The sequence below is a fragment of the Corvus moneduloides genome, chromosome 26, assembly GCF_009650955.1.
Source record: "Corvus moneduloides isolate bCorMon1 chromosome 26, bCorMon1.pri, whole genome shotgun sequence".
In the NCBI taxonomy this organism is placed as follows: domain Eukaryota; kingdom Metazoa; phylum Chordata; class Aves; order Passeriformes; family Corvidae; genus Corvus; species Corvus moneduloides.
The window spans coordinates 3945695-3973326 of NC_045501.1; the positions used below are offsets into that span (position 1 = coordinate 3945695).

A 27632-nucleotide genomic window follows, 5' to 3' on the forward strand; every position below is an offset into this window, starting at 1 on the left:
AGGCAGCGTTGATGGAAACCAAAACATGCCCTGTGGCATTAGGGAGGATATTGTGCTTGGGAGATGAGTCTGTAGGAAAATTGTTGCCCCTGTGCAGTGACTGTGGGCCTGGGGCAGTTCAGGAGCAATATAAAAGCAGCTCCTTCTCCTCACTCTCTCATCCACTCTTCCTGTCTCCAGCTCCTTGGGAATAAGGTGAGTCTGGAGCATTTCTCCTCCTCCTTGTCCTCCTCCAAATGCATTTCTAAGCACATTACTTGTGTTCAGCTGAGCACTGGGGCTCCTTGCCATGGGTGAGGGAAGGAGGCAGAAGGTGTGGCAGAGACAGACACTGGGGCTTGGCTGAGGTGTCTCCTGAGCTACTGGTCAGGTGGGGATCTCCATGGACTTTGTCATGATTTGGGGAGTCTTTGGCACTGAGAGAAACAGGGTCATCCTCATGGTGGGCTGAAAGGCTGCTTCACACCCACTCCTTGTACTCTGCTCCTCTGCGTCCTCTATGCCAGGTGCACCTGCAGCCCCAAGACATGTCCTGCTACACCCCGTGCCGGCCCTGCCAGCCCTGCGGCCCCACCCCGCTGGCCAACAGCTGCAATGAGTGCTGTGTCAGGCAGTGCCAGGACTCCACCGTGGCCATCCAGCCCTCCCCAGTCGTGGTGACGCTGCCTGGGCCCATCCTCAGCTCCTTCCCACAGAACACCGCCGTGGGATCCTCCACCTCGGCTGCTGTTGGCAGCATCCTCAGCTCTCAGGGAGTGCCCATCAGCTCTGGGGGCTTTGGCCTCTCAGGCTTGGGCAGTGGCCTCTGTGGCACGAGGTGCTTCCCCTGCTAAAGCTGCTCCCTGCACGGGAGCCTCCACCTCGATCCCCCTCTTTTCCCTCTTTTGACTCATTAAATTCTGCTGCATCCCAGCACATGCCTTTGTGTCATCCTTTGCCCTGCAGACCCTCTCCCAAGGCAGAGAGGCTGCCCTGGGGTGTTTCTGGGAGGGGGTTGTTGGGCTGGTTTTGCACTGGCTGTCAACACAGGCTGGCATTGGCTGTGCTCAGTGTGCACTGAGCGACTCTCTGGGTCCTCAGTTTCCCTGAATCCCTCCCTTTTCCAGCTGCCCAAGATGGTTTTGATGTAGGCCTGGACACAGTTGGCTTTCTGGGCTGCCAGAGCACAGTTCTGGTTTGTGACAAGCTTATCATCCCACAGGCACCCCCAAGTCTTCCTTGGCAGTGCTGCATGAAATGGAATGGAATGGAATGGAATGGAATGGAATGGCATGGCATGGCATGGCATGGAATAGAATAGAATAGAATAGAATAGAATAGAATAGAATAGTATGGAATAGAATAACCCTAGAACAGAATAAAATTACCCTACATAGTCCAGGGACAGCCATGCACCTCTTTTCCCTTTCCTCTTTAAGCTGAACAGTTGACACAAAGACTCAGCACTCAATGTGGCACTGACAAGATGGAGGCACCAGCTTCCCTCAGACTCCAGGAGATCCCATCCTAACCACAGGATTCCCAAAATGAGGGACACAGAGCAGTGGGCTGCCTTCACACAGACCCCTGTTACCATGGAATCACAGAATGGGTTTGATAATGTTGCCCACAAAATCAGATTTGTTGCCCACTGTGCAATAACTCAATAATCACACACTCCAAAGAGAACCTGATTATTTATGTCAGAGTTGCACAAGCCTGGGTTCTCGGTGGAATTCCCCAAATCAAGCATACCCACCAGACTCTTCATGCCATTATTTGTACCCAGAAATTCAGAGGTAGAAGCTTTCCAAGTGCAGCCCCTCTATTGGGGTTGGTTACTGAGTTCCATACAAGATGTCTGGGAGGAAGACATGCTAACTGCAATCTGCTCCACTGGCACACAACATCTTGATTTACTACTGTTGTGTTTTAGGAATGGTATTCTCCAATTTAGTAGTCCTGCTAAAAAAAACGCCAGGCCAACACTCACTTCCCCTTCCCCCTAGATGGAAGCACAAAAGTCAAAGGTCACGGGTTGAGATAAGAACAATTTACTGGAAACAGCAATGAGATAAGAAAACAAACAGTAACTGCCACAATATTAAAAACAAAAGGTGTAAGACAAAGAAAATATCTACAGGAAAGTTAAACAAGTCCAGATGGTTTCATCCCCCAGGCTTTTTCCCAATGGAAGGAACACCCTTCTTCCTGGAAGCCAGAGGGTCCCTCTTCCTCTCCCCCCTCCACCGCGTCCAGGTACCAACATGGGCTGGTTTCAATTCACATGAGTCTTGCCCATGCCCCCTCCTGCTTACCTGGGCCAAACCAGGACAGCTACATCTTTAAGCCTTGTTAGTTCCCAGATATCCTTGACTAGGGGAGGCAGCCACTGCCTGTTCCAATCATTAGATCCCCTTTCTTGCTGATTAGGCTGGCAAGTAGAGAAAGATCTTTGTCCTGGTTTAACAGTGGTATTCTCCACTTTAGTGCTCCAAATCCAACCACGTGCTGCTCTGTTCCCTTCCCTTCCTTCTCCACTGTGGAGGGCAGGAGAGGAGAATTGGAGGCACAAAAAGCAAAGATCACAGGCTGAGATAGGTACACTTTACTGGAAGCAGCAATGAGATAAGAAAATGAACTATAATCACAGCAATATTAATAACAAAAGTGTACAAGAGAGAGAGTGAATCACATGCCAAAATGTGACCGTGGAGCTCCCAACCCAACTGCAGCCACAACTGCCCCGACCCCAAGAGAGCCCTTCCTTCCTGAAGAGACTCCCTTCCCTCTCCCGGCCCCAGCAATGATCTGAAGTGGTATAGAAATACCTCCAAGTCCTGGCCGTGCCCTCTCCTGGCTGCTGCAAAAATTGACCCTGTCCTGGCTGGAACCAGAACTAGCTGACATCAGAGATGATCCTGAATTGAGATAATCTTGACATATTACACATTCTTCAGGAGCTGGAAGAATCCAGTAAAGGTCATCTAGTCCAACCCCTTTCCATGGACAGGGATATCTGTCACTACATTAGCTTAATCAAAAGTCCTTTAAGCCTGACCTTGGATCCTTCCCAGGATGGGGCACCACATCATTCTATAAGTAATATTTTCCAGTGCCTCACCACACTCATCATCATAAATTTCTATCTTTTGTGCCTTCTACATCTACCCTATTTCACATTGAATATCTTGCTCCGTCTCCAATCACTGCAGGCCTTGATATAATGTGTCTCCAACTTCCTTAAATGTCGCCTTTCCTGGGTTTTCTCTTTTTGGCCCTTTCGTTCTTAAATCTATTTCAACCAAAAAGTCTCTCTCTCTCTCTCTCTCTCTCTCTCTCTTGCTCTCCCTGACACTGAGGGCTGTCACCACCATCCTGGGCTGTGTGAGCAGGAGTGGAACCAGGAGAAGGGTGGGAGCGACGATGTCGTGCTGCTCAGCACTCGCCTGCTGCCATCCCCGGTGTTGGGCACAGGCTGCAATGCAAGAACCACCTGGACCAAGTGCAGCGAGTTTGGTGTAAGGTGGCCAGGACAGTGAGGAGGTTGGAGCACTTGGCTGGAGAGGAGACACTGAAGGCCCAGGGCTTGCTGAGTGTAGGGAAGAGAAAGCTTATGGGGAGACCAAAAATCATCTCTCTTGTCATTATGATCATTGAAGAGCATCCAGCCATGCTCTCCAGCCCCAAGTCAGTAGAGAAAATTAAAAAACAGAGTTACCCATTGCATGACTAAGGATATTTAAATTGAGCCTTTCTTAACACCCTGTGCAAAATCATCCCGCCACAAGGCCCTCCCACAACCAGCCCTGAGCAACATCTCTCTTTCTGGGCATGTTGGGAGAGGATCTTCAGGGGAATAAATGAGAGAAAGACATGGGCTGCAATGCACAAGAACTTTAATGAGTCTAAACAGGAAAATTAGGTCAATCCAAGCTGAGATGTCAATGCAGAGAGCACCAGGGGCAAACAACAGTCCATTGTTTTCCAAGGGGTGCTTTCCAAGCAGGTGCCCACACAGGCGGTGGAGCCAGCAGCTCCTCCCCAGGCTGGCTGAGTGCGGCTCACAGCCCAGGGGAGCACAAGGCAACAAGGACACAGGAGGGAAAGGAGAGAGTGGCAGAGGGCACAGGCAGGGATGGGCCGTGCTTCCCGAGAGCCCAGGTTGGCCCTGTCCTTCTGCAAGGCATGGGCTGGGCTGGCTCAGTCACTCAGGAAGCAACAAGCCGATGCTGCGTCCCCAGGGCGGTTCCACCCTCTGCATCCCTGGCTTCCTTCCCCAGGGCCATCGACAGCAGCTTTAGCAGGGGAGGCCCCTCATGCCACAGAGGCCACTGCCCAAGCCTGAGAGGCCAAAGCCCCCGGAGCTGATGGGCACTCCCTGAGAGCTGAGGATGCTGCCAACAGCAGCCGAGGTGGAGGATCCCACCACGGTGTTCTGTGGGAAGGAGCTGAGGATGGGGCCAGGCAGGGTCACCACCACAGGAGAGGGTTCGATGACAACGGTGGAGTCCTGGCACTGCCGGATACAGGGCTCATTGCAGCTGTTGGCCAGCGGGGTGGGGCCGCAGGGCTGGCAGGGCCGGCACGGGGTGAAGCAGGACATGTCTTGGGGCTGCAGGTGCACCTGGCAGACAGGACATTGAGGAGCAGAGTACAAGGAAGGGCTATGTCAGAGCAGTCTGTTGGCACACCATGATGAAGAAAAGCAAAGAGAAGGAGAAGACCACAGGAGGCTGCTCAGACAGGCCCAACAGCCTCACTCTTTGCTCAAGCCCCCAAAAATCTCCCAAAGAGCGACCAAGCCCAGACACTTCCACACCTGGGCCACAACTCAGGAGACATTTCAGCCAAAACCCAGCCTCTCTCCATGCACAACTTCTGCCCCTTCCCTCTCCCATGACAAGCAGTTCTCAAGAGCCCACATGGGATTAAAGCAAAGAAGGGGATCAGAAAGCTCAAAGGAGCAAGAAAAGAAAGGGCTTCAGACTCACCTTGATCCCAAGGAGATGGAGGTGAGAGGAGTGGATGAGAGAGCGAGGAGAAGGTGCCCCTTTTATACTGCTCCTGCACCGCCCCAGGCCCACAGGCACTGCACAAGGGCAGTAATTTTCCAACACATTCACCTCCAAAGAAAAATATCCTCCCTAATGCCACACGTTGTGGTTTGATTTCCATAAACACTGCCATTTCATTTCCTCATTTCTCACGTGCTTGCTCTGTGTTGCAGCTCCTTTCACGTGTGCCATGCGAGGCCTGAGGATACCCGGGGTCAGAGCGTGTCCATGCAGGCACAGGATGTGCCCCCCGTGCCAGAGGGTCCCGTGCACGCAGGGGATGTTGGCTGGGGGCAGTGCCTTGCCACTGTTGGCAGCTGCTTCTGCGGGGACAGGCCCAGCTCTGCCCTGCCCCGCACAGAGCAGCAGAACATCCAGAGCCTCCTCTCCTGGCACCACGTCCTGCCTGCTGCTCTCTCCCCGCTCTCACCTCACTCCAATGCCCACTGGCCACTGCTTCTCCACGGAAATGCTTTCCTCTCCCTTCGTCCTGATGCCCTTTGCTGATGCAGAACATTAGCTGGGCTGTCTGAGTATTCCAGGGTTGGGTTCACCAAAGCCAAGGCCCAAGGCAGGACAAGGGAATGCCTTCAGTAGGCAAATTTCCAGGGAGAGACTCTCCCTACCAGTGACAAGTCACGCTCTAATATTGGGTTGGCCGTGTGTCAGCCTTTTGGTGGGAGGCCAAGGCAGGAGGGTGGGATGTCTGCAGGCTTTGTTCCAGGCAGGGCTGAATTCCCCTTCAGCAAGGGCAGCTCCATCCAGGCACTGGGAAAAGGGTGCTTGGCAGCTCTCTCACATGTCACACGTGTTCTCAGCACTGACAGCACGTATTGGAAAAGTGGCCTGTGCTTGTGTGTCATCCCAGGTCAGGCTCCACATTGTGCAGCCAAAGGACATCACAGGTGAGGAGAGAGAGGGAGGAACAAGGAATGGTCCAGACACCCAGCACCTCCCCCAGGATATTGAGAAGCCCAATGGCACAGGGCTCTGCTTGAGACTTGATTCCTGCCAATGATCAGGGAATTATTGACTCAGAGAATCATGAGGATTGGCAAGGACCTCTAAGATCATTGAGTCCAACCATTCCTCATGTGTTCTTGCAAGTCAAATCCTTGGGCTTCTCATCCTTTAACATGAAAGGGATCCCCATGACCTAGTGGGGATGTCAGAAAGGAGGAAATGAAAAGGCAGCGTTGATGGAAACCAAAACATGCCCTGTGGCATTAGGGAGGATATTGTGCTTGGGAGATGAGTCTGTAGGAAAATTGTTGCCCCTGTGCAGTGACTGTGGGCCTGGGGCAGTTCAGGAGCAATATAAAAGCAGCTCCTTCTCCTCACTCTCTCATCCACTCTTCCTGTCTTCAGCTCCTTGGGAATAAGGTGAGTCTGGAGCATTTCTCCTCCTCCTTGTCCTCCTCCAAATGCATTTCTAAGCACATTACTTGTGTTCAGCTGAGCACTGGGGCTCCTTGCCATGGGTGAGGGAAGGAGGCAGAAGGTGTGGCAGAGACAGACACTGGGGCTTGGCTGAGGTGTCTCCTGAGCTACTGGTCAGGTGGGGATCTCCATAGACTTTGTCATGATTTGGGGAGTCTTTGGCACTGAGAGAAACAGGGTCATCCTCATGGTGGGCTGAAAGGCTGCTTCACACCCACTCCTTGTACTCTGCTCCTCTGCGTCCTCTCTGCCAGGTGCACCTGCAGCCCCAAGACATGTCCTGCTACACCCCGTGCCGGCCCTGCCAGCCCTGCGGCCCCACCCCGCTGGCCAACAGCTGCAATGAGCCCTGTGTCCGGCAGTGCCAGGACTCCACCGTTGTCATCGAACCCTCTCCTGTGGTGGTGACCCTGCCTGGCCCCATCCTCAGCTCCTTCCCACAGAACACCGCCGTGGGATCCTCCACCTCGGCTGCTGTTGGCAGCATCCTCAGCTCTCAGGGAGTGCCCATCAGCTCCGGGGGCTTTGGCCTCTCAGGCTTGGGCAGTGGCCTCTGTGGCACGAGGTGCTTCCCCTGCTAAAGCTGCTCCCTGCACGGGAGCCTCCACCTCGATCCCCCTCTTTTCCCTCTTTTGACTCATTAAATTCTGCTGCATCCCAGCCCATGCCTTTGTGTCATCCTTTGCCCTGCAGACCCTCTCCCAAGGCAGAGAGGCTGCCCTGGGGTGTTTCTGGGAGGGGGTTGTTGGACTGGTTTTGCACTGGCTGTCAACACAGGCTGGCATTGGCTGTGCTCAGTGTGCACTGAGTGACTCTCTCGGTTCTCAGTTTCTCTGCCTTTTTGGGTGAGGATAGAGCTTCCCCACACATTCCAGGGACAAACATTCACTTTGTTTGCACTTCTTTTTCTTTTCCTTTCTCAGCTCAACACTGTGACATAAGTACTCAGCAGTGAATATGTTACTAACCAGACAGAGGTACTGGATTCCCTTCAGACTCCAGGAGATCACACGGATCTGAAAGGTTTCTGAAAGGGAAGGACACAGTGCCATGGTCTGCCTTCTCACAGACCCATGTTATCATGGGATCATAGAATGGGTTTGATTGGAAGAGATTGTTAAAGATCATCTCGTCCAAACCTCCTGCCATGGGCATGGGTACCTCAGCTCCAGCTAGCCTATTCCAGTTTATAACTCCTGCCCCTTGTCCAATCACTTGATATAATGTCTGTCTCCAACTTCCTTACACCACCCCTTGATGTACTGAAAGGCTGCAATAAGGTCCCCCAGACCCTGCTCTTTTCCTGACTGAAAAACCTCAACTGCTTCAGCTGCCCTTCAGAGCAGGGGTGATGCATCTGTGTAACCATTTTTGCAGCCCTACTCTGCGGGGCAGCTCTCCATCCATGCACCCCACAGTCCCTATTGATTTCCAGGATTGCCCAAAGCAGTGGCAGGACCTTGCACTTGGCTTTGTTGAAGTTCCCATGTTCCACATGGGACCATTCCTCAAGTCTGTCAAGATCCCTCTGGATTTAAACCCTCCCCTCTAGTGTAGCTGTTGCTCCCCTCAGCTTCGTGTCATTGCTGAGAGTCACAAATCATTAAGGTTGGAAAAGACCTCCAAGATCATCACCTTGGCCGAATACCCCTATGGCAAATAAACCACATCTGAAAGTGCTACGAGGGTGTACCCAATGCCATTGTCTGTGTCACTGATGATCACAGACACTGAGGGCTGTCACCAGCATCTTGGGCTGTGTGAGCAGGAGTGGAACCAGGAGAAGGGTGGGAGCAATGATGCTGCTCTGCTCAGCACTCGCCTGCTGCCATCCCCCGTGTTGGGCACAGGCTGCAATGCAAGAACCACCAGGACCAAGAGGCGCAAGTTCACTGCAGGGTGGCTGGGAGGAGATCAGACCATTTGACTTAGGCAGAGGCACTGCTGAGCATGAAGACAAGAATGGTTTGGTCAGAGAGATAATATTCTTGGAGTAGACAGGGTCAGTGGAGAGGTTTGGTTCATTCTATCCACCTGTGAGACACTGAACTCTTAAGGGATAATGACTCAAAACATTCCCCCATTTGTGGAGACCAGGGTGCTTTGGTGAACTGGGGGAGGTGAGCTTTGGATGGCCAACCTCTGATCTAATAAGACAGAGGGTGAATGATGGGCTTCAAACAAGATAGGAGGTGGATGCTGGTGCCTCCTGTCACTCTAAGTTGCCCTCCCTTGCACAGACCACTGGGTTGTGGGGGTCCATCTCCTCCCGCAGGGGAAGCACCAGGACATTCGTGTGTGGCCTGACTGTTCATCTCTGCTGATGAGCCATATTGGGCCAAAAGCAATGCAACTGAGCTGGGTGTGATGGGGAGCTGTGTTGTCTTAGAAGTGTCAAGGGCTCCTGAACATTACATGATGCACTGTGAAGCTCCCCGCTCCAGGGGAGGAACCTGGGCATATCTGAAACAGAGTGAATATAAACCCAATAGAAACCCAATAGATTTTGTGTTCTGTGGATTTTCCCAGGGACTTTTCCGCACCACTTCTTTGAGACTTCCCCCACAACCTGACAGGTCCAGTCTGCAACCACTTTGACCAAGACTGCGCAGCAACCAAGTCTCATCACAGGGCCTATGGTTGCAGAGATCTTCACAAGCTTGCCCTTTATCTCTCTTCCTTTATTTTGCCTTGTGCACGTCCCTGGGTGATGTGGTTGCATTTTCATCTTGCAGTGCTTTCATGTTGTTGTGTTGCTATAGAGAATAATAACCAAAATGGCTACAGACGTGTCTTCCTGTGCAATCACATTGTTCTACAATAAACCCTCCATGTGTGAACTTACAAACACGGAGCATTCAGTATTGGTTCTCTCTAATCAATCTCAAGGGATGTATTAGCAAGAACCTGCGTTACCCCCCACCTTCTGCAGTGGGTCGTAACACAGACACATGGAGAAGGTTAGAAAGCAGCAATACTGTGATAAAGCACATTTAACTCTCCTGTCCTAAAAGGCACTGAGACACCTTCTCCTGAATCTGTCTCACAGAACCATTCCAGAGCAACACTTCTCTCCCTGGGAATCTTGGGAGACCAATAACAGGGAAAGGATGACACAGAGGCATGGGCTGGGATGCAACAGAAATTTAATGAGTCAAAAGAGAACAAACAAGGTCACTCTGAGTGGAAGCCTCAGTGCAGACAGCACCAGGGTCACCTAAGAATCTCTATCACATGTCTGTGGCAGAGATCCCAGCAGAGATCTGCCTGATCCAGAGAGGGAGCAGGGCCAGCAGCTCCTCCCCAGGATGGCTGAGTGCAGCTCACAGCCCAGGGGAGCACAAGGCAACAAGGACGCAGGAGGGAAAGGAGAGAGTGGCAGAGGGCACAGGCAGGGATGGGCCGTGCTTCCCGAGAGCCCAGGCTGGCCCTGTCCTTCTGCAAGGCATGGGCTGGGCTGGCTCAGTCCCTCAGGAAGCAACAAGCCGATGCTGTGTCCCCAGGGCGGTTCCACCCTCTGCATCCCTGGCTTCCTTCCCCAGGGCCATCGCCAGCAGCTTTAGCAGGGGAGACCCCTCATGCCACAGAGGCCACTGCCCAAGCCTGAGAGGCCAAAGCCCCCGGAGCTGATGGGCACTCCCTGAGAGCTGAGGATGCTGCCAACAGCAGCCGAGGTGGAGGATCCCACCACAGTGTTCTGTGGGAAGGAGCTGAGGATGGGGCCAGGCAGGGTCACCACCACAGGAGAGGGTTCGATGATGACGGTGGAGTCCTGGCACTGCCGGACACAGGGCTCATTGCAGCTGTTGGCCAGCGGGGTGGGGCCGCAGGGCTGGCAGGGCCGGCACGGGGTGTAGCAGGACATGTCTTGGGGCTGCAGGTGCACCTGGCAGAGAGAGCAGAGAGGACCAGAGTACAAGGAGTGCGTAAGGATCCAATTGTCATCACACCATGAGGGAGCAAAGGCATGAGCTGGGAATAAGAGCTGGAGGCTGTTTGTGGAGGCACATGGGCTCTTCCCCTCACACAAACCCCACCAAGAGCTCAAGCCCAGGGACATCCCCAACCAGCCCAAAGCTGGGGCAATACTTCTGCTAAGACCCAGCAGTCACACACCTCCCCCTCCTTTCCTCCCCTCACAAAAAGCATCTCCAAGATCCCGCATGGGACAAAGTCACAGGTATGTGTAGAGAAATCGCAGAGAAGAAGGAGAAAATGAAGAATGGGCTTCAAACTCGCCTTGTTCCAAGGAGATGGAGGTGAGTGGAGTGAATGTGAGAGTGCGGAGAAGACCCTGCTTTTATACAGCTCTTGCATTGCCCCAGGCCCACAGTCCTGCACAAGGGCAGTAATTTTTCAACAGACTCATCTTCAAAGGAAAATACCCCACACAGTGGTAGTGATTCACCTTTGTTTCCATCTACGCTGCCATTTCATTTCCTCATTTCTGACATTCCTGCCCTGCATTGCAGGATCCTTTCATGTTCTGTGATGAGAAGCCAAAGGATATCCCAGGCAGAGTCATGTCAGTGGGGGCACATCACCCAAGTGCTGGAAGGGTCCCACGAAGGCAGGGAATGTTGGTCTTGGGCAGTGAAAAGCAACTCTTTGCAATATCCCTTGCAGGAAGAGGCCCTGTCTTGCACCGCATGTTAGAGAGCATCCAAATACTGCGCTTTTTATGGACATTTCACTTGCTTCTGTCTTTTCCCTCTCTCTCTGCTCTCTTCAAGGGTCACAAGCTGCAGCATCTCTAAGCAGCCAGGCCATGCCAATGTTTCATCTCTCTTCCTCTTGATGCCCTTTGCTCTGGAGGGGATGTTTGCCAGGCGTTAGGAAAGCCAAAGCCCACCTGGAGTTGAAACAGGCAAAGGAGGGGCAATAAGAAGGTCTTCTCCAGACAGGTCATCAGTAAAGGGAGCCTTGGCCAAAGGCAGCCCCAGTATTCAACAGGGCAGCTTCCCTGAGGGCAGGGGATACAGGAAAGGTGGAGATCCTCAAAGGTTCCTGTCCTTGGTTTTTACCATCAGGAATTGCTGTCAGGAATTGAGGCTCCTGATGCTCCTTGGAACATCTAGAACAGAAAAGACTTCCTCAAGCAGAACAGAATCCGATGGGGGAACATTCAAATACACTGGTCTGAAATGAGTGTCTGTGAATTGATGTTATGTGTTCACTGGTTCCAGTACAAAGCCTTTCTCAACTCCCTTTGAAAGTCACAGCAACCATGGAATGCACCTGAGAACTGGAAGAAAGCCAGTGAGTGTCTTGTCTTCAAGAGGGGCATGAAAGAGGAGTCAGGGAATAACAGGCCAGTCAGACTTGCCTCGATATCTGGAAAGGTGATAGAAAAAATCACTACGAAATCCAACATGAAGTGCTCAAGGACATGTGCGCAGCAGAAGCACCCTGGATGCAAATCCGGCTTTCAAACTACACCAAGGACTGATGCACTTCCCTGCCCTGCAGACATGGAGGCAGCTGGGACGCTACCCAGGAGGGAAAGGGAATGCCTTCAGTAGGCAAATTTCCAAAGAGAGACTATCCTGACCCATGGTGAGTCAGGCTCTAATTTTGGTGTGAGGCCAAGCCAGGAAGGTGTGATGTCTGCAGGCTTTGTCCCAGGCAGGGCTGAATTCCCCTTCAGCAAGGGCAGCTCCATCCTAGCCCTGGAAAACCATCTTCAAGCACTGGGCTGTGCCCAGACCCACAGCTCCAGGCAGCCCAAAGGCCATTGTCCTCAGCCTGACCTGCTCGGCAGCACTGCCACAGCTCAGGGTGTTCTCAGAATTGACAATGTGTGGCAGGATTTTCTGTGTCCTCTACGTCACGGTGCAAAGAGTGCAGCCAAAGTGCATCATGGGGTGAAGAGAGGGGGAAGAGAAGGTGCTGTCCCAGAGCCAACACATCCCTCAGGCAGTGAGGAAGTACAGAACTCCACATGGGTCAACTTGAGCCTTGATTCCTGCCCATACCGATGTGTTCCTGCACAAGAAATCCTTGGACTTGTCATTCCACTACATGATAGAAGCCTCCATAATTTAGTGGGAATGTCAGAAATGAGGAAATGAAATGGCAACATAGATGGAATCCAAACTACAAACCTGTGCCATTGGGCAGAATGTTTTGCTTTGAGGTGAGTCTGTAGGAAAATTACTGTCCTTGTGCAGTGACTGTGGGCCTGGGGCAGTGCAGGAGAAGTATAAAAATGGGCCCTTCTCCTCACTCTCTCATCCATTCGTCTCGCCTCCATCTCCTTGAGAACAAGGTGAGTCTGAAGCTTTTTCTCATCCTTCTCCTCCTCCCATGGGATTTCTCAGCCATGCATGCTTTTTTGTCCTATATAGATTCTTGCCATGGGAATGGGAAGGGGGCAGAAGGTGCGACATGGGGAAAGCTGTGGCTTGTCTGAGGTGCTTCCAGAGCTATGGGCCAGGCAGGGATCTTCCTTGGTAGCTCTTGGCAGGGCTCTTCTGAGGAAAAGGAGAAGCCTGTGGGTCTCTCTATACAGCCCCCAGGGCTTGTCTCCTGTTCATGCCTTTTGTCCCCCATTGTGGAGTGACAGGTTGATCCTTACACACTCCTTGTACTCTGGTCCTCTCTGTCCTCTCTGCCAGGTGCACCTGCAGCCCCAAGACATGTCCTGCTACACCCCGTGCCGGCCCTGCCAGCCCTGCGGCCCCACCCCACTGGCCAACAGCTGCAATGAGCCCTGTGTCCGGCAGTGCCAGGACTCCACCGTTGTCATCGAACCCTCTCCTGTGGTGGTGACCCTGCCCGGGCCCATCCTCAGCTCCTTCCCACAGAACACCGTGGTGGGATCCTCCACCTCGGCTGCTGTTGGCAGCATCCTCAGCTCTCAGGGAGTGCCCATCAGCTCCGGGGGCTTTGGCCTCTCAGGCTTGGGCAGTGGCCTCTGTGGCATGAGGGGCCTCCCCTGCTAAAGCTGCTGGCGATGGCCCTGGGGAAGGAAGCCAGGGATGCAGAGGGTGGAACCGCCCCGGGGACACAGCATCGGCTTGTTGCTTCCTGAGGGACTGAGCCAGCCCAGCCCATGCCTTGCAGAAGGACAGGGCCAGCCTGGGCTCTCGGGAAGCACGGCCCATCCCTGCCTGTGCCCTCTGCCACTCTCTCCTTTCCCTCCTGTGTCCTTGTTGCCTTGTGCTCCCTGGGCTGTGAGCCGCACTCAGCCAGCCTGGGGAGGAGCTGCTGGCCCTGCTCCCTCTCTGGATCAGGCAGATCTCTGCTGGGATCCCTGCCACAGACATGGGACACAAACTCATCTGCTCCTGGTGCTTCCTGCACTGGATTCCTCTTTTGGATTGACCTGTTTATCTCTTTTGACACATTAAAGTTCTTCTGCATCCAAGCCCACATCTCTGTGTCATCCTTTCCCCTACAGATATGATCCCAAGATGCCCAAGCAGAGCAGTGTTGACCAGGGGTGGTTTTGGGAGGGTATTTCAGGGATGTTCGTGCAGGGATTGTTCACATGACGATTGTTAACTCTCCATGCAGGGTCCCTGCCTCTTGGACACTCCAGACACACAGAGTCAGGAGGAAGGGTGTTTGGGAAGGTTAGGGGTGCATGGGGCACATGGAGAGCCTTCACTATTCCCAGAGGGAAGGATGGAAGAGTGTACTGAGCCCTTTTCAGCCTTCGCAAATGAGTAAAGCACCACTGCAGATCATGTGTGCAGGAAGACACAATCCTTTGACAGATCTAGTCCATCTTAGGCTTCTGGAAACAGTTTTTTACATATTTTTTGCAGACAGGACAGGAAGAGACAAGCTTCTCTGTGCTTGAAAAAATCTTTTGTTTATATTTCCACTCAAGAGAAGCCTACACTGTTCTCCTGATGTACAGTTATGATTCTAAGGTACACTATCTCTTGTACCTTAAGATGATTCTGCTCTTGCTGCTACCAGAGAGCACTAGTAAGTTTTCAATCACCTGCTGGAATTAAATTAGGCAACTTTCAGGTGAGCTCAAGCTGGTGCAAAGAAATCCCCAGGCAATGATGTCCCTGTGACTTGGGCACCTGCCCCCCACATGTGCTCACACACACCTCTTGGTTCAAGTTTTGGTCCAGGGTCTTCTAACACCTTGCTGAGTTCCTTCTCCAAGTCAGTGCAGGGGGACATCCGGAGCTTACAGAGGTGCAGCTTCTGCTGAGGCTGCAGCCTCTTGATCTCCTGCTCTGGCTTCTGGTGCACCGGGGTGCTAAAACAGCCCCAGACACAGGATAAACACAACTGAGCACCCAAACCATCACTGTGTTATTATTGCAAAATGTGGCGTATATAAAATTTTCTTAAGAAATGATGTTCTTTGATGTGTGATCTTTGTATACTTTCAAGCCTAATCGACAAAAAGAGAGATTCAGTCTGTGAAACAGAGAGCAGCCAGCAAGCTGTAAGTGACATCCAGGTGTTAGAAAGACCACTTGTTCCTAGAATTGCCTTGCTAAGGTTTAGAGTTGGACAGGCTTCACTGATCTCATACCTAGGGAGAGGTTAACAAAGCTTGTGAAGGAGGACGAACCACTGATAGCGGGCACAAGGAATGCAGAATTTACGGCCTTCAAGGACATCTGGCAGAACTCCCAAAGTAAGGAAGAAACCAACAAAGCCAACTCCGCAATTGTGTTGAAATCAGCTCCAAGTCAGTAAAAGGTAATTCTGGCAGGGGCAGATCATGGCCACCAATGCACGGACCACTGACCCAAGAAACCCCCTGACCCAAAGGAAGAGAAAGACTGAGCATGTGGACTAATTAGCATGAGAAACGAGAGAATCATTAACCAATGGAAGATAGAATGCTAATTAGTAAGAGAACTATGTTATGTGTAGCCAATGAACACTAATTACTTTGTTGCTAAAACGTATAAAAAGTTCTGATGTTTGGTGTGCTTGTTCTGTGGAATTCCACCGAGCATCCAGGCTTGTGCAACTCTGAAATAAATAATCAATGTCTCCCTCAAGTGTGTAATTATTGGCTGGTTACACACCAGGTAATGAACGCAATTTTTGTGGACAACATCACCAATGTTCCTGTCAGGAAAATCACAAACGCCAGAGGTTTATGTCCAAAAAGGAGACAGAGAAGTCCTTGAACTTTATTCGAATAAAGGGAGAGAGGCCACTGGGGCACACGCCCGCGGGCTTTTCTCTCTCGAGGTTTCTGAGGGCACGGCCTCCCTTTTATCCCAACTCCCGCCGCACGTTGCCCTCTTCCTTTCCCGGTCGGCTGAGGCACCAGGCAGGTACAGCCTTCCCGAGCCGCCTACCACAGATCCCCCTTGAACCTACTGTTTTACCCCAAAGCTCAGAGGTTCAGCTCGTGCAGACCCTCGCCTGTTTCCGAGCCAAGCTGTCCGGGCCCGGTAATGAACCTGCTGCCCAAAGTCTGCAGAGACATGAAGACCCATTTCAAAGACCTTAACACCCATCAAACTGTTTGTAAAGGCATTAGCACACATCTTTCCTCTCATTCCCATACTAAAGTCAAAGCACAGCACTGTGACAGCTACTGGGAAATTACTGAGGGAATCAACTCCATTCCAGCTGAAATAAATTGTATTATGAGGAAGGGCTGAGGGAGGGGGGTTTGTTTAGCCAGGAGAGGAGGTTCCGGGGGACTTTGTCACTCTCTACGACTCCCTGAAAAGTTGTGGTGAGGCGGGGTCAGTCTCTTTTGCTGTGCCTGCAGTGAGAGGACCAGGGGAAACGGCCTTGAGCTGAGACAGGAGAGATTCAGATTAGATCAGGGTGGTCAGGCATTGGAAGGGGCTGCCCAGGGAGGTGGTGGAGTCACCACCCCTGGGGGTGCTCAGGAGGTGTCAGGATCTGGCGCTGGGTGATGTGGTTTAGGGGTTTAAGGGTCACAGTGGGAGGACAGCTGGACTGGATGACCTCGATGATCTCAAAGGTCTCTTCCAAACTTGACAATTCTGATTCTCTGTCTGGGGTCAGTTCATAACCAGCGCCTGAGCCTGCAGCAGGCCCAGTCACAAACACCAGAATGAGCCTAAGTCTGGCTCGTTCTACCTAAATTGGTTTATTTTGGCTGTTATAAAATGTATTGTGATGTTGGCTTTTGCATGTTACTTAATGCTAGAAAAAACTTTACCTAGGTTCTGTAATGTACTATATGAAATAGAATGTCCTATTGCTTAGGTATTCAATTTAGAAAAGATAGGCAGAGAAAAGTCTTCACATTCCTGGAAGATCTTATCAGAGGAGAAGACCCGAAAACAAACGGAATGGAGCCAAGGAGAAGGATAAGGCTGATGGGATGATACTTAGCAACTCCAAAGAATTAATGAATTATGCATGATGATAATGAATATGCAATAAGCGATGTACTTTTAAAGACGATCTTTGGGATGTACAGGTGTGCCTTTGGATCTCTGCCAAAGCACCCGGCCGCAATACTTTTTTTTTTTTTTTTTTTTGCTGTTGTCTCCTAATTGTCCCTTTTATTAAAATTTTCTTAAAATTTTACAAATAGTGAACCTCGTTTTTCACACGGCAGAACATTCCCCAGCACCTCAGGGTGGTTTAAGGGGCCCGGCCCGGCCGCGCTCGATGGCGCCGCGCCCGCGGCTCTGGCCCGCCAACCGCGGCTGGGCGGGAAGGGCGGAGGCGGACCGGCCCCACAGCCAACCCCACAGCCGGCCCCGGACCGGCCCCACAGCCGGCCCCGAGGCGGTGGTGGACCAGTCCCACACCCAATCCCACAGCCGGCCCCGAGGCAGATCCGGCCTTGCCCGGTCTCACCCCATATCCCGCTCCGGAGCAGACCCGGCTCAGCCAGTCCCACACCCGACCCCAGGCCCAGCGCCGCCATGGAGTTCGAGGAGGACTTGGGTGAGGCTTGGGGTTGGTTGGGGAGAGACGGGGAAAGCGCTCGTCGGCTGCGGGCAGGGCCCGGGCCTGACCCGCGCTATCGGGGTCTGCTCCGTCTCGGGCCGGGTTTGTTGCTCCCCTCGGGCCGGGCCCCGTCCCCTCTCGGGCCGGGTCAGTCCCCGTGCCCAGTGCCGAAGCCGGGCGGGCCCCCGCGGGCCCTCTCTCGGTGGTTCGAGCCCAGGTTGGCACAACAGGGGCAGCTGGTGCGGGTGGGGTCCGGCCTGCAGGATTTACCTGAATAAAGCGACTTTGTTTAGTTCGAGCGTGGCTTCCACCCGTGTCTCCCGGCTCAGCCGCTCCAGGCGGTTTTGGGATCCGTTTCCACGCAGTGTGGACAGGGACAGGTACAAGGATCTCCCTGCACGTGGCATTGTTGTGGTGCCTTTGGTGGTTTCAGCCGTATATAAATTGCAGCTTCTCGGTTGCCCGAGCCGCTCCTGTGCTGTTGGTGTTTGGTGCTGAGGGCTCTGCTCCTCCTCTGGTGCTCGACATCTGTCCCCTTCCCTTCATTGGCAACGTACTTGATCTTGTGCGGAGCCAGTTCCGAGAGAGAGAAGCTTTTGGAAAAACCTCTAACAAATAGTGTTTAGTCTCGTGAATTCCTTAAACGGATAGTGCTTAATCTTGTATTTACATATATCAGTGATTAATGTGCACAAGTGGGTAACTTAGCCGTGAGAATAAAGACTGTGTGCCTGATAAAATCTCAAGATACATCTTGGCCAGACCCCGTAGTTGGAATGCATTAAAGGATAAGAAACCCTCCTCGGGGGGAGGAGGGGTCGTTAGGAGGAGCATCCCCCGTGCACCCAGTGCCAAAATAAAGTAATGCTGCTTTTTAATACTAAAATTATAGTGTTAGAGAGTTTTATTTTTCACAGCGTTTTGGTGGCAAAACCACTTGTGATTGCTCTTCAAGGGCCAGCTGGAACAGTGCAAAGCCAGGTGGGTTTCAGCTGCTCTAATGCCCTGCCTGGGCTGTTGAGGTGAGAGGTGCTCAGAGGCAGCAGCACTGCACAGCCCAGATGGCAAAGAGGATCCTGCCTGTCCTTTTTCTTTCCAAGTGGCTTTCAGCATGAATTCTGCTCGTTGGGACTTCTGGAACAGCATTTTAACAACTGCCAGCCTGGGGCCTGATGGAGCCACACATGTGAGAGAGGAGAACAGAGGCAGCAACAGCCAGTGCCTAGACCTGGTTTAACTCCTGTCTAATCAAATCCTAAAGTGCTGAAAGCCTGGGCAACAAGAGTGGCTGAGCAGAAAGGATGGGAGCAGTCCAGGCTCCCTGGTGTGTACCCCACAGACAGACCCACAGGCAGTAGTGGGGCCTTGTGTCTCCTCCTGGCTGCCTCTCATCCTCACTGAGAATATGCATATTTATCAATATTTATATTTTAATATATTTTAAAAGACAAATATTATGTATGCATGGATTCACACCGCTTCACTGTTCAGTATATTTGTTCCTCAGTGTTTTTCCTGGTTTAGTAATGCCTCAGCTCCTAAATAACTACATGATTAAAAGCTTCATTTAGAGTCTCATGCACCATGTTAGGCACACTGCTACCTCCAGAGTGTAATTCAGTTCCCTCACGTTCTGCCTCCAGCAAAACAAGCTGTTGATGGAAAAATGATTTGGTTCAGCTTCTGAAGGCTCTGGTGGGTGTGACAGGATCCCATTGATCCTCCTCCAGGAGAGCTGGAAAGTGCTGCTGGCTTTCCCTTGGAGTAAGGGTGGTTTTCTCCCTAATAAGGTAACCTAAAGAGTTATTACACTCAGTGGTACTGACTCTCCTCTGTTTTAAGTAATGTCCCAGTTATGAGAACTTCAAGTTTAATTAATTTGGTTATGCAAAGCAGGTGCCTGCCTTAATGAATGGTTTCAAACTAAGAGCAACTGGTTTAACTCCCTCAGACCACAGCCCTGATGTGGTGATGTGGGGTTTTTCCCCATTGCACTGTGGGATTCTTGCCTTTCTAACCAGGTGCTTTTCTCTGTTCTCCTGTTCTCTCAGATACGTTGGATCCAGAGAGGTTGATCCAGTGCCCATTGGTTAAACACCATCGGATCAGAGCACGGCGGTTTCCCTATCACCTGGTGAAGTGTAAGGAGGTGAGCTGGACAGGCAGTGATTGAGTGACTCTGTGCATGCAAGTGCACCCTGTGTTCCTGACAAATAGCCCTGTTTAGCCTTTATTTCATATAACTTTGTGATTTGTTTAGTAATAGTTCCAGGCACACATGAATTCACCCAAGATGGGTGTGGCTCTGTTGGAAGGAGACAGAGATCCTTCTTGGTTAGTTCAGGGAGGAGACTCCAGTCTCTTCCAGCAGCTCACAGGGAGGTCGGATTCATTTTTCCACTTTCAGCTGAAGAGAGGACTCTGTTGGAGTTCTGAGCACCCCTCTGGGCCCCTCAGAGCAGAAGTGCTTTGATGTTGCAGTTTATTCTTTAACTGCAGGGCTGGGCAGTTTTGTTTTGCCAACAGCTGTTTAATGGGCATCTGGCAGAAACTGCACATCCTGGGCTCAGCATGTTTGGGAGAGGTTTACTCCCCTCTCCATCTTTAATCAAGAATTTGATTACAAGTCATTTCATAGGACACACTTCCTCTCTTCTCCACTGTTGCCCTCATGATTTGGTTTCTTTAAACCTTCTGAGCTTTGGGTTTTTTCTGAGACTTTTGAAAACCTGATTGTCCCCTTTTTAAGTTTGCCAGTGTGTTTTTAAAACAGTCCAGCATTGCTGTGCCTTCCACTTAAGATGCAGTTGTAGGCAGTGTGTCCTGGCATCAGTACAATAAATTCATTTTGGTGGAACTGAAGCTTTAAAAATATTAATTAGCTAGTGAAAGTGGGGGCCAGAGCTAAGTGGCAAGTACCAAATATTCAAGAGGGCTGAAATTTTCTGTGTTGAGCCCCTGCACGTTTTGGTAGGAGTGTGCATGTAAGCTGGGTGAACAGTGTTAGTAAGTAAACCTTTAAGCATGTTGGTTTTGTCCTGGTGTCCTGCTGAAAGGTTTACAGAATTTCTCTGCCTTTGTGCCCACTTAGTTAAAATATATCTGAAGGGTTTAGATTTGCCTGATGTCTCTCCCCTATTGGTTTGAAAATGGTTTCATTTGTGCTTTAAGCCATGCAGTCGTATCAGCAGCACTACAGGGAACTGTAGGGAGTTTGCTGAGGGTCTGTTTCACTTCAGTCAAGGGTGGCTCAGTGTCTGTGATTTGTGTCTGGAAGTTCATTTCCCCTTTTGTTTTTAGTGATTGTCTGATCAATACGTTGCAATTTCTTGTTTATTATTGTATTTTTTAAAGCAACACCACAAATATCCCAGTGTTTTTTGCCTTTTTATCAACAAGAGATAAGTGAACTTGAGAGATGTGGCACATAATTTTGGTTTTCCCTTGTCTAGAGCAACCCTGAAATTGCAAAGAAATTGGCCACGTGCCCCTTCAACGCTCGTCACCTGGTTCCTCAGGCTGACCTCAGTGACCACATCACAAAGTGCAACGACAAAGCCTTCATGGAGCAAGATGTGGGTAAGAGAACCCCTGTGCTCCCAGGTGTCAGTGCACCCTGGGGACATAGGTCTCCTCTCGTGAGGATGGATCATGGAATAACCCAAAAGTGGGAGGCAAAATGTTGTCTGTAGTTTTGTGTGACACAACAGCTTCAGGAAAACTTGATCTCATTTGCTTGGCTTTATTGGGCATTTTCTTGAGAATATGGCAGGTGCTCTGGGTAGGCCTTGCACATATTTTGTTACCGGGCTTGTTGAATAGAAAGGTTGTACCCAACACCATGCAGGAAGTGCCTCTGGAAGGAGGGGTGGGATGCATTAATGGCCACAAGGATGGGCCACTCCTCTTGCAGAGCTGATCTCCCTTTAACTCTTGCACACCACAGAGCACACAGTTTTTTCTCTTCTGTAGAGGTGCACAGGCAGTGATGCCTGCAACCATGTCAGCAAGTTTCCTCTTCACTCCTGCTCAAAGTTCCAGGGAGCAGAGTCTTCTCTTTTTCATTGAAAAAGGCAAATTTGAAGTTGCTGGATTTCAGCTGTCCCCAACCTGTTTGCATCGGGCAGGGCTTCCTCTGAAGCCCAGAGATGTTTTACAGCTTGAGCCAAAGTGTTCAAGGGATTTAAGGACTGCTGGTCACTGTGTTTTCTCTCTTCCTGAAGTGAGCCGGTCCTGTGAGCCCCCGAAGGAGCAGTTGAATAATGGGAGCACATGGCAGGCACCTCCATGTGATGAAGACTGGGAAACAGGTGAGGAACTTCCCCATCTGCTGCCTTCTCCCTGGCCATGTCCTCCAGCTCCTCTTGGGACAGTGTGAGGCCAGGGGTGCTGTTCACTCAGGGCTGCCTTGTAAGACACTTTGCTTATGCTTGCTCCTAAGAACATGGATCTCTCCCCCCAGCAGGCTTGGCTTGGTATAGAGAACAATCCAAAATGCCTGCCAGAATGAGGATGGGGAGAGATTTCCAAGCATCCCTTCATCCCATATGAGCTTTTGTACCTTATGTGCAGTGACAGCAATGGAAACATGTTCCTCAGTGGAGCAGACACATTCATCATAGGTCAGCTTTTCCTCCCTCTTGAGCATGTGAAAATATGACAGAGATACAGATCATAGAATTACAGAATCCCTGAATGGTTTGGCTTGGGTAGAACCTTAAAGTTCATCTCATTCCATGGGCAGCGACACCTTCCACTATCCCAGGTGGCTCCCAGCCCTGTCCAACCTGACCTTGGACACTTCCAGGGATCCAGGGGCAGCCCCAGCTTCTCTGGGCACCCTGTGCCAGGGCCTCCCCACCCTCACAGGGAGAATTCCTGCCCAGTATCCCATCTAACCCTGCCCTCTGGAAGTGGGGAGCCATTTAAGCCACTGATCTGATGGTGGTTTCTGGGGTTTCTTAGTTCTGAGCCACAACATCTGCTTTCTTTCACAGAGGTGCTGGAGGGATCTGAGTCTCCTTTTGTGTGGGGCGTGATCAACTCTGCCATAAACAGGTAGGGAATGCAAGTTTGATTCTTTACACCAGTGTTTGTTTAAACAAATATTGCAGCCTTCTCTCAGCCTCACCTTGATGGCTGCACAGGAGCTGCCTTTGCTGCTGTACAACCCTGGGAAGAGAGATGCTGCTGGTGCAGTGTGACCTGCTTCCTCATGTGGCCTGGACCAGAGAAGGAAACCCTCAGGAGCACAGATACTGCTCCTGTATGCCTGTGGCAGGCTGCTCTTCCTGCCCATGGCCTGTGTTCAGGGACTGATGGATGTCTGGACAACGTGCAGGGGAGAAAGGTGGTCACACCTCGTGATCCCTGTGACTCCTTGGGAGATCCCTTGTGAGCTCCTGCCTCCTGGGGCATGGCAGATGTGCTGGAGTTGGGCCCTGTGTCAGCAGAATCCTCCCGTTGTGCCTCTTCCAAATTATGGTCACAGTTTGGGGCAGGGGGAGTGAGGAGCTCAGTGCCCAGCTGTGAACTGGAAGGGGCTGCCCTGGCTGGTTTCACTGATTGTGGGCTGGCTACAGGATGTGATGGCACCACCAGAGCTGCCCAAGGTGTTTTAAAGGTTTATCTAATGGGTTCATTCAGGGTTCAGCAACACTCCTGCCCATGGCAGCTCCAAGTTCTGTGTGAGCTCTTCCACAGGGGCTGACAGCAGCACTGCCTGGTTCCACCTGTAAGACTCTTTAAAAGATCTTTTAGTGTTCAGAGCACATCCAGCTCTCCTCAGCACCACCACTACCATGGTGGCACAGCACCATCCCCCAGGGCCCTGCTGCAGTAAAATGCATGAATGTGAGCCAGTGCATTTGCCAGAAGTAACCAAAGTCATTTAATTCCAGCACCATCAGTCACCGGAACGACTCCCTGCCCTCAGAGATGCGGCTCCCCGGGACCTTCCCGTACACCGTGTCTGCAGGACCGTGAGTACTGAGCATGGGGCTGTGGCACTGTCAGTCCAGAGCTGGGGACAGCTCCTAAAATCTCTGGCTGCAGCAGCACTTTGTGGCTCCCAGTGCACGGACAGGAGGGGTTGTATTGAGGACTTGCTTCTTGAGAGCAGCTTCTGAGGGAATCTGCTGCTCAGATCATCCGCTTTGTCCATCCTTTGAAGCCTCTTCTATTCTTTTCTTGCTCCATTCCTGTGGCCCAGGTTAGGCAGAGCTGCATCCTGGCCACATTGGCTCGGTCTTGCTAACCAGGCCCTTCCACAGCATCCCCATTACCCCTTTCACCCAACATCCTCCCCCTGACTTAAACCAAATTGTTTCTTTGCTTTCTGCTCTGTTCACTGTCAGGCCCAGCTAAATCAGAGCTGGGGTGAAATGGGCTCCTTAAACCAGCACCACTGGGAGAAGAAGCCATCAAATTCCATCTGGGGGAGGGATGGAGCTCCCCATGGGAAAGCGTCTAATGCTGAAATCAAAGACTATTGTTTGTCTTTAGCAGCAAAGCAACAGCTTGAAGATGCTTTGAGGAATGACTGTCCTGATTCCCACTGGGAGCAACTAAACCTGGTGCTCTCAGGGCACTGCAGACACAGCTCCTGCACAGACAGGGACTGTGCAATTGCCACAGTGTTGAGCTGAATCTGCCAAACCAAACTGAAATGTTAGTTGTAGACAGGCCTTGTTGCCAAGGGGACAAGTGCTGCCTCTGCAGAGGCCACTGTCCCTTGGGGCAGTGGGAGAAGTTGTTGTATCTTTGTCCATCTCAAGCAAAAATTATATCTTTTCCTTTTCAGAATTCGGAGTATTAGTTCCTCCCCCTGGAACTTGGTTTTGCCCCAGCAGTGAGTGTCTCCCTGTTTTGGACAGGAGAGCTCCTGCAGATGACAGACACGCTCTGGACCTGATGGGAGGACTCCTTTACACTTGGCTTTTGTTGCATTATGTGTTTCTTGCAACATTTGAATATGTGGAACTGTCCTTGGTTGCCAGATGTTTCCCCCAAGCAGTTGTTTTAGAAGTTACCCTCACCTTTACTTGGTGAATTTTGTTACTGTTCTTGAAAAAATAGACTGATAAATTTACAGACTCAGAAACCTTCCCTGCCCAGCCCTGGATCCTGATAACTCCCCGTGAACAGGAAAAACACAGGAATTGGCAAGACTCTGTTGTTTAACTTGTCAAATGGCAGGTGATGAATTGTGAGGCTGTTCTGTGTGCTCCAGAGACTGGGAAACAGCAAGAGACCCTTCAGAAGGCTTTTAAGGAGTGGGGACTGAGGGAGGGATTTTAAGCAGGGGAAGCAGGGTCTGATTAGGTTTCTAATTAGAGAAGAGACAGTGGGAAACAGAACAGTTTGGGGGGCTGAAAATACCCCCCAGAATCTTGTCCCTTCACTTGATGCTTTAAAACAAGTGTGTGCATGTGGAGGTGCCCCTTGGGAGCTGGGTGCTCATGGTCAGTGCTAACTGTGAACAGCAGATGCAGGAATGGGAGGGGAATGTCCTGCAGGAATGGCAGATTTGGGAGAGTTCAGGCCTGGCATAGCAGAAACTGTTACAGTCCCATTTCAGTAGAAGTCAGGAACCACCCAACAGTTACTTCCAGGAATTTCTACCATATGCCTTAAGCATCTTGTTCTCAGGAAGCCTGGAGGGATTATGGAACTTCTGCTGGACATTTGGGAGAAGTTTTGGCTATTTGCTGGGGAGCTGCTGCAAACTCCCTGCCACTGAGGCTTCAGGAGTTGTGTTTGAGGGCCTGTTACAGCCTGGAGAGCACAAAGTGCTGAGTTTCTCCAGGCTGTCAAGAGGCTGAGATTAAAATCATCTAGAGCAGCCAAACTTAAAAGTATTTTTTCTGTGCATGCATTTTTTGTTTCTAGCTTGTTGGAGTCTGACTGGACTCTGAGTTTGTCCACTCAGAGTGTGGAGAATGTTCAGGTTGGGTTTTAAACTGTGTTGTCATTTACAGAGACTGTCTTGAGAGCATTCTGACCTTAACTTTTTGCAGCTTCACACCTTCAGCCTTGCCTTTGTCACCTTAGGCCTTACCTTTGCCTCCTGTGTGTGAGGGGCTTCCCCAGGCAGACCTTAACAGAGAATCCTCTGCAATCACAACTCCAAACAGGGGAAGTTTCAGGAGGACACTGAAGTGCTCGTCTAGTTTCCATTAGAGTTTTGCAGTTTTCTAATGCTTAAAACATGTTTGAGAGCTCTCAGGTACCTGTTCTGTATTGGGGGAGGGGAGGAAGGGAGTAGGAATGGTTTAAATCAGTAAAAATATGTGTTTAGGCCTGAAAATGTTAAGATCAAGCAGTAAATTTCTAAACATGCAAAGTACAAAATGGGATCCAAATACACAACCATAAACAATTAAGAAGCCAGACATGGTGTTGTCTAGAAAGAGATTAATGCCTTCATATTGTCCTCTAAAAACTGGATTCCCACCATCTGTATACTACCACTAGAAAGTAATACATGTTGACTGGAATGTGCAAAATTAGGATTCTTTTAAAATTCTGTCAATTTATGTCAAGGTTCTTGTTGGCAGTTTAGAATAAAAATGATGTAAATGCCCTACAACTGCTTTTCTTTGAAGTCAGCCAGTGCTGACATGAAGTTCTCCTTTCCACCTTCATTTATTTTTTGTCACTTGGGATGAAAGTGGTGACAAACACCAGCTGTGATTGTTTCTGGTTTGACAGCAGCAGCTCATTTGCAGGTTTTGTGGGCCAGAGCACTACAATTTTACAGGTAAATGCCATAATTGGGCTCCATTAGCCTGAGCTCTTTTAACTGGCAGTGGGTGAAAGCTGCTCCTCGCTGAGGCTCTTATGTGTCTGCAGTCTGGAGGAGGAGAGCTCCTCCACGTTATTAACACTGGGAGGAACATTATTCCCCCAGTCTGGGGTGAATCCAGTACCCCGGCCTTTCTGGAAAGGACCAGGCTTGGAAAGTTGTGGTTGTGACTTCAAACACCCCCAGGCCACAAGAACTGAGGGTAGGGTCCATGAGAAGGGGGTTTGTTTTGTAGGGTGGTGTTGGGGTGGGTCACTCTGCTCTTGGGCTGAAACCATCAAATGTCAGTCACCAGAAGAGATCACTGAGATCTAGGTTACCTCCCCCTGGGTGGCTCCCAATCCTAAATTACCTCCCCCTGTTCCAGAAAGTTCTCCCTTTTTTAGTTATTAATTGGTTCCCTGTTATGACTCCTGCCTCCCTGCTTTCCCCATTTGTTCTGAAAAATTGTATCCTCCCCTCTGCTTGTACCCCATTGGTTGTTTTCTCTTTCCCCGCCTTGCTCCACCCCCCCATAAAGGGGATAAAGGGGTGAGCCCGCTTCTTCTCGAGCAATTTCTGGTCCCTGGACCCTCCTGCAAATGAAGCTGCTGGAACTCACACCAGAAGCCCCTCCCGCCTTCTTTGCCTCCAGGCAAACGCCAGCCTGATCATCGGCCACCCGACGTGTTTCCTCTGAGGAGGAGCCAGGCACGCACCCATCCCACGCCGATTCCACTGAGCCGTGCAGCGAGGACGCTGTGGAGGCCAACACTGCGTCCCCTCTGCCCGAGGGCACGCCGGGGCTTGTGGCTACAAGCCCCCGGTTGCGTTAGGGTGGGTGCAGCCCACCTGTGACTGACATCTGAGATCCCACATCCCAGAGATCTGAAACCCCATATCCTTCTGGACAAGGTCTTCAACATCCTCAATGTCATCACATCCTGCACGTGCCACCTCCTGTGAAGGGCAGAGAGGCCGTGGCTCTGCTGCTCCTGCAGTGCTTTGGGAATGCTGGGTGAGAGGCTGGCAGGGTGACCCTCCCCCAGCATCGGGAATGTTTCCGAGGCTCTCGGCTCCCTCTGCTTGTTTTGTATTTACCACAGGACGCAGAATATTTTTTAAAGCGTATCACAGGGCACCTGCATCCTGGTGACAGAGTGAGGACTTTGGTGTGACAATTCCTGTGTTAAATCCTCAATCTCTTGTGCTGGGTGGGTTGTGCAGTGCCAGAGCCTTCACCCCATTCCCTGGAGGCTGGATGTCCTTGCCAGGAGCTGATGGGATGTAGAGTCAAAATCACAGACTCCTTTGGGCTGGAAGAGACCTTAAAGCCCATCCAGTCCCACCCCCTGCCATGGGCAGGGACACCTTCCACTATCCCAGGTTGCTCCAAGCCCCGTCCAACCTGGCCTTGGACACTCCCAGGGATCCAGGGGCAGCCACAGCTGCTCTGGGCATCCTGTGCCAGGGCCTCCCCACCCTCACAGAGAAGA

The 27632-nt window shown here is 51.2% G+C and overlaps 6 protein-coding genes across 8 annotated transcripts; 4 read left to right on the plus strand and 2 right to left on the minus strand.

Moving 5' to 3' along the window:
- Nucleotides 1–90: 90 nt before the first annotated feature.
- Nucleotides 91–899, plus strand: LOC116456064 (feather keratin 3-like). Of its 2 annotated transcripts, none has more exons than XM_032134562.1 (2): nt 91–195; nt 507–886. In XM_032134562.1, the coding sequence occupies exon 2, from the start codon at nt 528–530 to the stop codon at nt 831–833; it is 306 nt and encodes a 101-aa protein (XP_031990453.1). In that variant the 5' UTR covers nt 91–195; nt 507–527; the 3' UTR covers nt 834–886. The 2 variants fall into 2 exon arrangements, with proteins under 2 accessions (XP_031990453.1, XP_031990454.1); XM_032134563.1 differs by lacking the exon at nt 91–195 and adding an exon at nt 218–370 and having other exon boundaries at nt 507–899.
- A 2962-nt stretch (nt 900–3861) lies between these two features.
- LOC116456053 (feather keratin 1-like) lies at nt 3862–10808 on the minus strand. 2 transcript variants are annotated; one of them, XM_032134551.1, is made up of 2 exons: nt 10716–10808; nt 3862–4606 (listed from the first exon to the last, which is right to left on the minus strand). In XM_032134551.1, the coding sequence occupies exons 1-2, from the start codon at nt 10791–10793 to the stop codon at nt 4280–4282; spliced, it is 405 nt and encodes a 134-aa protein (XP_031990442.1). In that variant the 5' UTR covers nt 10794–10808; the 3' UTR covers nt 3862–4279. The 2 variants fall into 2 exon arrangements, with proteins under 2 accessions (XP_031990442.1, XP_031990443.1); XM_032134552.1 differs by lacking the exon at nt 10716–10808 and adding an exon at nt 4974–5011.
- On the plus strand, nt 4989–7057 carry LOC116435344 (feather keratin 1-like). Its single transcript, XM_032091629.1, has 3 exons — nt 4989–4994; nt 6300–6419; nt 6731–7057. The coding sequence occupies exons 1-3, from the start codon at nt 4989–4991 to the stop codon at nt 7055–7057; spliced, it is 453 nt and encodes a 150-aa protein (XP_031947520.1).
- Nucleotides 9606–10387, minus strand: LOC116456046 (feather keratin 1-like). Its single transcript, XM_032134546.1, has one exon. It carries the CDS (start codon nt 10339–10341, stop codon nt 10036–10038), a length of 306 nt encoding a protein of 101 aa, XP_031990437.1. The 5' UTR covers nt 10342–10387; the 3' UTR covers nt 9606–10035.
- Nucleotides 10809–12669: 1861 nt separating the features above from the next.
- On the plus strand, nt 12670–13845 carry LOC116456057 (feather keratin 1-like). Its single transcript, XM_032134554.1, has 2 exons — nt 12670–12744; nt 13094–13845. Exons 1-2 carry the CDS (start codon nt 12685–12687, stop codon nt 13418–13420), a joined length of 387 nt encoding a protein of 128 aa, XP_031990445.1. The 5' UTR covers nt 12670–12684; the 3' UTR covers nt 13421–13845.
- Nucleotides 13846–17113: 3268 nt separating this feature from the next.
- On the plus strand, nt 17114–25938 carry LOC116456078 (gametocyte-specific factor 1-like). The gene is made up of 7 exons (XM_032134585.1): nt 17114–17348; nt 19403–19500; nt 20804–20930; nt 21575–21661; nt 22349–22409; nt 23252–23332; nt 24154–25938. Exons 1-7 carry the CDS (start codon nt 17327–17329, stop codon nt 24203–24205), a joined length of 528 nt encoding a protein of 175 aa, XP_031990476.1. The 5' UTR covers nt 17114–17326; the 3' UTR covers nt 24206–25938.
- Nucleotides 25939–27632: the final 1694 nt, after the last annotated feature.